The sequence below is a fragment of the Carlito syrichta genome, unplaced genomic scaffold (genome assembly GCF_000164805.1).
Source record: "Carlito syrichta isolate Samal-C Ts95f unplaced genomic scaffold, Tarsius_syrichta-2.0.1 Scaffold311223, whole genome shotgun sequence".
NCBI lineage: Eukaryota > Metazoa > Chordata > Mammalia > Primates > Tarsiidae > Carlito > Carlito syrichta.
The window spans coordinates 354,198-365,108 of NW_007255319.1; the positions used below are offsets into that span (position 1 = coordinate 354,198).

Sequence of the window (10,911 nt, forward strand, 5' to 3'; positions counted from 1 at the left end):
CTCACCTCAGCCTCCCAAAGGCGCGGGATGACAGGCTGAGCCACCGAGCCCGGCTGGGTCCTGGTTTTACAAGTGAAAGTCCTGGGTGAACCAGAAGGTGGTTTGCTCTAAGGGTCCTCGGGTCAGTGTGGCTCCTGCGCCCCTTCTGTCCTTCCCTGCTTTGGGTGTTGCGGTGCACTGGAGAGGAGGCCATTTCCACCTCCTTAGGCTGCTTGGAATCCATTTGCCCCATTCTCACCAGCACTGAAGCAGAGAGCCCGTGGGACCTCTGCAATCAAAAGGGTCACCTCTGCAGTGTATAAAGAAGGAGGCAGAGTCTAGAGATGTGGAGGAGGCCCGGCTTCTGTTCCCATTGGAGGCTGGCATCTTCTTCCTGCAACTCAAACAAAGCATTGCCCAGCCTGTGTTATCTCGGGGCCAGCTGGGGGCCAGGAACAGGGTGTGTCTCACAGGAAGGAGGTGGGCCCAAGCCTAGGATGGATCAAAAGAAGCCGGAAGGGCCTATTTTGTTGTGGGTTTTGAAAACATCATACAGGCCAAACAAAACGCATTGAGGTCCAGATTTGGCCCTCAAGACTCCTGGCCTATATAATCCGCTTGCTGTGGCAGGGGGTTCCTGGCCACCTCTCTAGCTTTTGGCAGGGACCAGCTCCTAAGCTCCATGTTGGAGCGTGGTCAGAGGCTGGTTGAAAGATACACAGATGAGGGGCCGAGAGGGCATTGTGAAAAAATCTGGAAGATTTAAGAGAAATGCCAGTTTCGAGTTTTATGAGGATTCAGTGAAAGATTGTGTACCAAGGGGCCCAGCACGTAGTAGGAGCTCAACAAACCAAAGCTAAATGCCTGACTGAAGTGGAGTCGTGCCCTCCATGCTTTCATGTCTGCCGCGAAGGTCACCTCATCCAGAGGCCTTCCCAGACCTCCTTTCTTTACACAGCCCCCACTCCACTCCTCATACTTGCCATCTGCCGTCCCTGATTTGTTTCCTCTGTCCTGCTTATCACTGATGAGTAGCATAGCTACATTTTTTGTCTTTCTCAGTTAGGATCTGAGCTCCACAAGGGCAAGGGTTTCTGTCTGTTCTCTGGAGCTGGGGTTCCCAAATGTTCTGATCTTAGGACTGCTTTACACTCTTAATACTGAGGTTCTCAAAGAGCTTTTGTTTTCATAGTTGGCAAGCCGAGAGGAGTTTAATAAGTAGTTTAAATGATAATAATAAACTTGTTACAGGTTAACAGAAATAACATACTTTTATGCAAAAATAACTATGTCTTATGAAACTAAAAAAAAATTTTAATGAGAAGAATGGCTTGGTTTTATACTTCTGCAAGTCTCTGATGTCTGACTGAATAGAAAAGGCTGGATTCTCAAAACTGCTTCAGACTATTGTGGTGCCTGTCGTATGTCACGCAGCTTCTAGGACACGCCACAGTCCACTCCTGGGAGACTAAAGAGAAAAGGCAAATGACTATTATTATGAAAACCACTTTGACCTCAGGCCTCTCCTGAAAAGGTCTCAGGGAACCCCAGGTCCACAGACCACGTAGTGAGAACCATATCACCATTGCTCTTTAGTGTACAGACACTGCCTCGAACAGAGGATGCACTTGGCAAGTATTCACAGGATGTTGAATGAATGAATCAAGTGTGTATCTGAACATTGCCATGTCCCCAGAACACTAGAAGAGACAACAGAAAGGAAGGAATATCAGCGTGAGGAGAGAAGGGGCTCATTTCTGCTCTTGTCCAGGCCCTGGGTCAAATGCTGGGGACCCAACAGAGATGAGACCGACTAGGTTCTGTGGCATGGAGCCCACATACTCACAGGGCAGTGAACCGTCGGCCCCTAAGCTGGTGACACACTTCAGCAGGGGAGTTGTGGCATGAGCCCAGCATGCCGGTGGCCAGCGTGGAGGCCAGTGTGTCTGGAAGCTAGTGAGTGAGGAAGGTGGTGGAGCTGAGGCTGGTGTGGTAGCTAGGGGCCAGATCCTGCCAAGGGCCTTGAAAACCTGAGGAAGGTATCTGGAACGATGCATAGACATTGCTGAAGAAAGGGTTTTTCTGTAGAGAGAAAGTCTTCCTTCTGAAGGTGGAGGAAGGCTCGGGTCCTTTCATGCCTTCAGCAGTTACTGATGTTCCATTGGGCGCCAGGTGCTGTGAGGTTGGGGCACCCATGGTTACTGCTCTAGGTTGTCAAGGAGGAGGCCAGAGGGACTGGGAAGAAAGTGGCCTTGAAGTTGAGGGGATTTCCTGGTTGAGATGCTTCTCTGTAGCCTGTCTTTATCTACCCTAAGCCTCAGGCACAGTTGCCCAGTGGGTGCCCCAATCATTAACTAATTAGTGCCTGAAGAGTAGAGAGAAAACCGGATGTGCTGAAAGACTTTGAAAGACTTTGATTCGTGCCATAATTAACAGGCTCCTTGCCTAGGGCTGCTTCAGATCAGAGCTTCCCCAAGCCCTAGGCCTGACCTGGAATGTGAGGACAGGATGGGGGAGGGACCAGGGAACTGAGAGGTCTCTCTTTCTCTCCCACACAGACACACCCATGCGTTACTGGTGCCTGGGCATCTCCTGGTACCTGGAATCTGGCCTGTTTTTCTCTGCCTCCTTACTCTGCACTTATCCCAAGTCTGCACTAGGCTCCCGGGCAGTTACATCAGGGAGTTGACTGGCCGTGAGAGGTGGTGTGAAGGATGGTTATAAGTTGAGAGGCACAGGCTGTGGGGCCAGACTGTCCCTGTCCACCACCAATGAGCCATGCAACTCGGGGCAGATTAAGTGATCTCTCCAGACCTGCAGTCTCATCTACAGAACAGAAATGGTCATGGCACCCACCTCGCAGACTTCTTGCTGTCACCCAAGTTATTAGTTCAGAACAGGGCATAAGAGGTCAGGCGCCCTTGGTGAGAAGCATTTCATATTTACCTGATTCTTCTGCAGCCCCACCCTTGGGTCCCTCCCAGATTGGCTGGGAGGGGCCTCCGGCCCTCCTGGGGTTAGGCACACCCAGCCCATCCATAAGGTGCCCTCACACCTCCTCATCCTGACCCAGATGCCGACCTGACCTTTGACCAGACGGCGTGGGGGGACAGTGGTGTATATTACTGCTCCGTGGTCTCGGCCCAGGACCTCCAGGGAAACAATGAGGCCTACGCAGAGCTCATCGTCCTTGGTGAGTAGGACTGGGCCTGGGGAGGGGGAGGGGGCGGCCCCTTCCTCTGTACATTTCCGACTGTCACCCTTTGCCCTCCCGCTCACCTTCTGGGCTCTGTCGCCTGCTTTGCTCTCCCCGGGGCTCCGCCAGTCACTTGGGCTTATCTGTGCCCTGCACCCCAGGCAGGGACCCGTTGTCCACAAAGCTTCAAATCAGCCAGAGCCAAACTAAGAGTGGAGCGAACTGGAGACTCTGTCTCTTCAAAGTCTCATTTTAAGAAAATCCAGATGTAGTCAGAGTTGACAGGCAGTGAGTGAGGATGGCTGATTGTAAAGTCCGGGGGAGGCTGGACCTACCTTCTGACGCATCTCCAGGGGCCACATCTCACCCCAAGTCCCTTGCCAAAGCATAGCATAGGAGTCTTTGCTGTGTGCCCTGCTGGGATGGCGCTGTGTGGCTTACACGGAGTGTGTATGTTTGAGTGTGGCTAAAATAAGGCTGACTCCAGGCACCCGTGAGCCGCATGGGGTATCTGGCTATGAGGCCTCCCTGCCGGCGCAGAGTGAACATTGCCATCAGCCAGGCGCCCTGCTGTAAGCCAGCGTATGAAGTCTCGTGTGGTGTGTGCCCTAGGTGACAGACACCGCCAGGCTGTACATGGCCAACCTCACGCCGGGGCGGGTGAGCATGTGATGGGAGCGCAGTCCAAGAGGCTCTTACCACGGCACAATGGTTCATGTGTGGGGGACGGAACACGTGTACTGGTGAGGTGACCCAGGAACCTCTCCATGTCAGATCCCAAAATGTAGTCTCAGGGCCTCTTTATACTCTAAAAGTTTGTGAGGGTCTCTAAGAACCTTTACTTTTTTGTGGATTATACCCCTAGTTGCTTAAACTACCAGAAATAGAAACTGGGAAATTTATAGAGCACAAGATACACCAGCACACAGTCCATAAGCCAGTAGGGTGATGGTGGCATTACATCGCAGAGTCCTGGGAAAACTCCACCGTACACTCATGGGAGAACGTGTCAAAAGTGCAAATAATGTCTAAGTGTTATTAGGAAAGCCAGCACCACACTTTGAGAACTGCTCATGGACATGCTTCTGTCCCATCACCTGTGATGCCAAGTACATGAGCTCTGGAGAGGGCTTTGTGGGTGCAAAACGGTGTGGAGGCCACCAAGACACAACATTTGTGGGACCCAGAACCCTGGGGGCATCTGAGGGGAGGCACAGCTGTGTCAGAGCCATGCATATTTGACAGTGCATGGATTGAGGTCAAGCCCTTGTGGGTCACAGATCCATGATCACATATGACGTGTTGTTTGTTATGTATTTATTTATATTTTTTGAATTAGGATCTCACCCTCATCCAGGCTGAAATGCAGTGGCACAATCACGGCTTACCACAGCCTCAGTCTGGGCTCAGGAGATCCTTCCGCCTCAGCCTTTCCATAGTTAGGATTACAGGCACATGCTACCACACCTGGCTAATCTTGTAGGTTGTTTTTGTTTTGGTTTTTTTTGGTAGACATGAGTTCTTGCTGTGTTGCCCTAGCAGTTCTCTGAACTGGGCTTAAGCAATCCTCTCGCCTCAGCCTCCCAGAGTGCTGTGATTACAGGCATGAGCCACTGTGCTTGGTCACATATGACTTTCATGGGCCGAAGGCACTTTTGCCTTCATGAGTCTCTTCCTCTGTTTAAAAAAAAAAAAAAAAGAAAAGATTTATGATTATGTTGTCATAAGACACCTCATTACATTTTTTCCCCCAGATTTTAAAATAACACTTTCATGGACCCTAGGGCACTGTGCCTGCTATGCCTAATGGAACAGGATGTCCCTGTCACCTGGGTTGCAACCCTTTGGGGATGATAGGATCCAGGTAGCAGGAAAAGACAGGGTGCCCAAGCTGAGTTAAAGCCTTCAGGACCCCCGGGACATGTTTTGGAGCCCTCTGGTGGATCATTCGGTGCAAGTCTTCACGCCCAGCAGCACCCACATCTAGGTGGAGTGGAGGCCAAGAGCTCTGTGTCAGGCACCCACCCTCCTCGGCTACCAGCTCTTCCCGCTTCAGGGCACACCGTTGACCTGACCAGCCTGGGGCTGGGCTCTCGGGGCTGGGACCCCTCGGCTGGCTGAGGCCAGCATAATCTGTTTCTCTTTTGTCCCTCCAGGCAATTCCTCAGGGGTAGCTGAGCTCTTACCTGGTTTTCAGGCGGGGCCCTTGGAAGGTATGGGGGGTGGATTCCTGAGTGGGGCTTCTCAGGAGTTCGCACACATTGTTTACCACTTTCGACTTGGGTACACCTCCTCCCAACTAAACCCTCGCTTGCTGTAGCCCCTGTAGCCCCCGACTAAGCTGGCCTGACTCCCACTCCTCAGCACCCAGTGAGCTGGCTCTGGGCCTCGGGGTGCGCTGGCTGGGCTGGGAAGGCCCTGGGGTGCAGGCAGGGGCTCCTGTGACTGGCAGCTGCAGTGCTTTCCAGGGGGTGGGATCTGGGCAGCTGACTCTTCCATCCTGGAGGCTGGTCTGTCTTGCTCTGTCCAGGGGGCCTCTTGTTTTCTGCTTTGTCTATTTGACCCCAGGGGAAGGGCCCTGATGTGGGGACTGACCTGGGTTGTAGAGGGGTGAGCAGCCCTTGGCTACTGTGCTCAGCCTCCAGCATGGAGAATCCAGCAAGGGCTGCGGGTTCCCTGACGAGCTTTGCAAACAGTCCCCCACCCCGGTGCTGGTTCTGCACTGCCCCTGCGTGCTGTGGCCCCTGCTCCCTCCTGGCTCAGGGCCCGTTCCCCTCTCTCCGCAGACTGGCTCTTCGTGGTCATAGTCTGCCTGGCAGTGTTCCTCGTCTTCCTTCTCCTGGGCATCTGCTGGTGTCAGTGCTGCCCGCACACCTGCTGCTGTTATGTCAGATGCCCCTGCTGTCCCGAGAAGTGCTGCTGTCCCGAGGCCCGTAAGTGCCCCTCATATGGCCACCCCCACCTGGCCAACCTCCTGGCTCCGAGAGGAGGCGGTGGTCATCTGCCTGTCCCCCACGTCCGTGCCACTGTTCTGGAGGTTACAAGGTTAGCAAATGGAGAGAAAGTAGGCCAAGGAGGGTCTGCTATTTTGAGTTTCTTCTTTTGAAATTATAATCCATGCACATGGTAAAAAGAAAATGTCCAACAATATAAGATATTCACATGAAAGTGAGGTTCCTTTTAAAAACAAAACCTTGGATGGGTGTGCAGGCTCACACACCTGTAATCCCAGCACATAGGGAGCCCAGGATGGGAGAATTGCCTGAGGCCAGGAATTTGAGACCAGCCAGGACAAATAGCAAGACCCCATCTTCACAAAAAATTTTAAAAACTAGTTGGGTGTGATGGTGTGTGTCTGTAGTTCCAGCTAGTGGGGAAACTGTGGCAGAAGGATCATCTGAGCCCGAGGCTGTGGTAAGCCATGATTGTGCCACTGCACTCCAGCCTAAGCAACAAAGTGAGACCCCCCAAGCCAAAAAAAAGAAAAGAAAATTCAGTGGAAAAGGGAATAAGAAACCAAACAAGATTTACAGTACCACAATTAAGTGAATTTTGTTTTATTATTATTTTTTGAGACGGGTTGAAGTGCAGTGGCGTGATCATAGCTCACTGCTCATACTCCTGGGCTCAGGTGGTCCTTTCACCTCAGCCTCCCAAGTAGCTGGGACTACAGGCATGTACCACCTCACTGGGCTAGTTTTTTATTTTTTGTAGAGGCGAGGTCTCGCTATGTTGCCCAGGCTGGTCTTGAACTCATGGCCTCGAGCATGCCAGCCTCCCGCCTTGGCCTCCTGAAGTGCTGGGATTATAGCCGTGTGCCAACACACTTGGCCAATTTAAGCATATCTTTAAAAGCACACAGACACTCCATATTTTACCCAGCTACTCTGAAGACACATATCTAACACATCAGAGTGGGTGCCTGTGGAGGCCTGGGAATGGATGTGGAACCCATGCTGAGGGAAAAGAAGCAAACCAAGCAGAAGGGCAAGAGAAGAAGAAGGAGTCTCTGGCCGCTGCCCTGCTGCCCCTCCTCGGGGACCATAGCTGTTGCCTGTCCTTAGTTTCCTTCAGGAGAGTGTCTGGGTGGACCAACATCTCCGCACACAGTCCAGGGTGCATTAACAGAAAAATACTAGGCAAGTGTTGCAAGCATGGGGAGATGGAGGTCTGAGGCCTGCTCTGCACCTTACCTGCTTAGAGGCCCAGCGAGTGGTCTTTTCTCCCTGGGCTCAGTATCCTCCTCTGTAAAATGGGGCTTATGCTAGAGCTCCCTGTGCCAGGTGAGTCAGGATTTGGTGAACTCATGTGCACAGCATTTAGCACAGGGCTTGGCCTATATAAAATGTCCTATGCCTGCTAGTCATTGGGCACTGCTGCCGTCAGCCTCAGGAGTGACTAAGGGCCAGGGCACCAATCAGAGCCCTGCTGTTCATCGGCAGCCTCAGACGAGCAGCACTGCCTCTCTGAGCCCCGATTCCTTCTCTAAGGTCCCAACCTTGTGGGGTGTCAGGAGCATTAAGGGAAGACTATAAGTAAGTGCCCAGCACGCGGCTGCAGCTTGGTCCATGCTAACTTTATCATCATTGAACTCAGGGGTGTGCAGCCTGGCTCCTCAAAGTATCACACCCCTAAAAAAAAATTCCACGGCTCTCTGAAGAGTTATGTGGGCCACCATCCTCAGCATGCTGACTTGAAAGCTTCTTGCTCAGGCGGTGGGTGTTAGTCCATTTCACAGACGGGCTGCAACCAAGTTTGGAGTTAATCGGCTAATTAAGGCTAGGGCTGGGACCAGGACTGCAGATTTCTGTCCCAGGGTTGCATTCCTGCCCCAGCACATTCCTCCTTCCACCCTAAGACCTTTCTGCACCAACCCGAGACCCCACTAACTACCTGATGGAGGCTCTGTTACTTCTGTGGCAGCCACAGCCCCACTCACTGTCTGGAGGCAGCACCTCCAATGCTAGTTATAAAATTGCGGGTCATCTAAGCTGATGAAGGGCCTTCTAGGCAGGGCTGTGCATTGAGCCTTCTGCTTCCAAAACGAAGCAGAGGTGAAGAGAGTCTTTCTGAGCCAGCTCCCCCTTCCATTTTCCTGTTAGAGTCCCAAGGAGGCAGTGACTTGCCTAGGGCCCAGCAACGGATGCAGGAGCAGCCACCAGAACCCAGCCTCTGGCCCCGGGGAGGAAGGAAGCAAGGATTTGCCCTTGAGCTGTCAACCCTAGAGCTGGCGTGGTGCGACTGGGTGTGGCCCTGAGCTGGAAGGACTGAAAGAAGAGATATTTTGCTGGGGGGTGGGGCAGAAGGGAGATATTTTGCTTCTAGGCAGGGGCTGGCAAGTTAACTCCTGAGACTCCTGCCTCCAACTGACATCTGGGTCTGGATGACCCGAAGGGGAGGACCCAGCAGGCATAAACACAGTGGGCATGGAACCCTCCCGGGTGACTCTTCTAGAGCAAGGGTTTGGCCGCCAAAGAGGATACTTGATTCCAGATTTGGGGGACAGTGGTGGGCACAGCATGTGGGCATTATCTAAAGAGGCAGCTTTGCCCACTGGTTGCCCTGTAAGCACACAGGCCCAAAGTGGCTATATATTCCAACAAGTTGTCTGGAAAGTGGCAATTGGATGTGAAACCTTTGACTGTCAAATATTGGCAAACCACCATACTGTCAAACAAAACATGTTGTCCTGCCACACTGAGACCATGGGCTGCCTGTGCCACTGCCTCTTCTAAAACCTCTGAAGATCACAAGGAGATAGGGACTCGTTGACGCTGATATCCCCTAGTCTCAGGGATGCGGCAGAAACGGAATGAGGACCACCAGGGACCCAGGTGTCTAGGGACACGACACAGTGGAGGGGGCAGGCATACCCCTCCAGAACCCTGACCGGTGCAGGGGAGCATGGTTCCCGCCTGCTTCTCACACTGACTGTGTGTGTCCTCCCAGTGTATGCCGCCGGCAAAGCAGCCACCTCAGGCGTCCCAAGCATCTATGCCCCCAGCACGTACGCCCACCTCTCCCCTGCCAAGACCCCGCCGCCACCAGCCATGATTTCCATGGGCCCTGTCTACAACGGGTACCCCGGAGGGTACCCCGGAGACTTCGACAGGAATAGCTCAGGTGAGGCTTGGAAAAAGCAGAAGCTGGGGCAGGGGATGGGCTGGGGGGGAAAAGTGGACTGGGAGCAGGGAAGGGGCTGGGAATGCAGGGCTTTGTTGCAGGTGGGCAGCCACTGACAGCCAGTCTCCCCTAGTTGCCGGCCACAGCTCCCAGGTACCCCTGCTTCGTGACACAGACAGCAGTGTGACCTCTGGTGAGAACCCATCATTTTGAGGTTGGACATACCTGTAGATGCGTGGGCTGGGTCATTGTCCATCCTCCCAAACTGACCTCCTCCATTCCCTATCCCTAGAAGTCCGTAGCGGCTATAGGATTCAGGCCAGTCAGCAGGACGACTCCATGCGCGTTTTGTATTACATGGAAAAAGAGCTGGCCAACTTTGACCCCTCTCGACCTGGCCACCCCAACGGCCGTGTGGAACGGGGTGAGCAGGAGTCTTGGGGTCCGAGGGCTTCTTGAGGGGGGCGGGCAGGAAAGGTGGAAGCCTGTCTCCCTGATCCCTGCCCCAGGGGTGCTTGCTGCAAACCCTGGACAGTCTCTCCTTTCCTACCATGGCCCCTAGAGTGTATGAGCTGGACCTGGGCTCCCGATATCAGGTCCTGGCCTCTCCCCAGCAGTCAGTGACATCTCCCCTCCCCTACAGCCATGAGTGAAGTCACCTCCCTCCATGAGGACGACTGGCGATCCCGGCCTTCCCGGGGCCCTGCCCTCGCCCCCATCCGGGATGAGGAGTGGGGTCGCCATTCCCCCCGGAGTCCCAGGAAGTGGGAGCAAGAGCCCCTCAGGGAGCAGCCAGGAGCTGGCTGGCGGGCAGGGCGGCCCCGCGCCCGCTCTGTGGACGCTCTGGATGACTTTGCCCGGCCAGGCTCGGCCGAGTCAGGGAGCAGGTCCCCCCCAGGCAGTGGGAGGAGAGGCCGGGCTTGCGCACCCCCACGAAGCCGCAGCCGCGATGACCTCTACGACCAAGACGACTCCAGGGACTCCCCGCACGCCCGGGATCCCCCCTACGACGACTTCCGGCCCAGGGACCGCCCTCATGCGGACCCCAGGCCCCACTACCACCGGTCCCGGGACCCTCGGGACAATGGCTCCAGGTCCGGGGACGCCCAGTATGACAGGCGGCTGCTAGAAGAGGCCTTGAGGAAAAAGGGGTCAGGGGACAGGAGGAGGCCTTGCAGAGAGGAAGAGGAAGAAGCGGAGGCCCGCTATCCTCCAGCACCCCCCCCTTACTCCGAGACCGACTCCCAGGCGTCACGAGAGCGGAGGCTCAAGAAGGTGAGGGCAGCGCCCCTGACCCGCGGGCCCTTCCTGGACCCCCTCCCCTCCCCGCCACTCACACCCTTCTTTCTTTCTCCCTTGCAGAACTTGGCCCTGAGTCGGGAGAGTTTAGTCGTCTGACCTCGGGCTTTGTCTGTAGCTTTTGTACTTTTTTTCTTAATTTGAGGGAGTGTTGGTGAAGCTCTTCCCCTCCCGAGTCTAATAAAACTTATAATCACACGGCCTCGGTCTTGCAAGAAGCGTCTGTTTTCTGCTGCGCGAGGCGGCGGGCCCGCGGCCCTGTCTGTCCGCAAAACGCCGCGTCCCGCGGGGACTCGCGTCCGGGCCGGAGGAAG

The 10,911-nt window shown here is 54.4% G+C and overlaps 1 protein-coding gene across 1 annotated transcript in view; it reads left to right on the forward strand.

The window, feature by feature from the left end:
• Positions 1-10,798, forward strand: part of LSR (lipolysis stimulated lipoprotein receptor) — a 13,306-nt gene extending 2,508 nt beyond the window's left edge. Inside the window, exons 3-10 of the mRNA XM_021717838.1 lie at positions 3,053-3,172; positions 5,332-5,388; positions 5,962-6,108; positions 9,125-9,298; positions 9,432-9,491; positions 9,591-9,722; positions 9,942-10,573; positions 10,661-10,798. Coding sequence (XP_021573513.1) covers positions 3,053-3,172; positions 5,332-5,388; positions 5,962-6,108; positions 9,125-9,298; positions 9,432-9,491; positions 9,591-9,722; positions 9,942-10,573; positions 10,661-10,696 — 1,358 coding nt within the window. The 3' untranslated portion in view covers positions 10,697-10,798. The remainder of the gene's footprint in view (positions 1-3,052; positions 3,173-5,331; positions 5,389-5,961; positions 6,109-9,124; positions 9,299-9,431; positions 9,492-9,590; positions 9,723-9,941; positions 10,574-10,660) is intronic.
• The last annotated feature ends 113 nt before the right edge of the window (positions 10,799-10,911 follow it).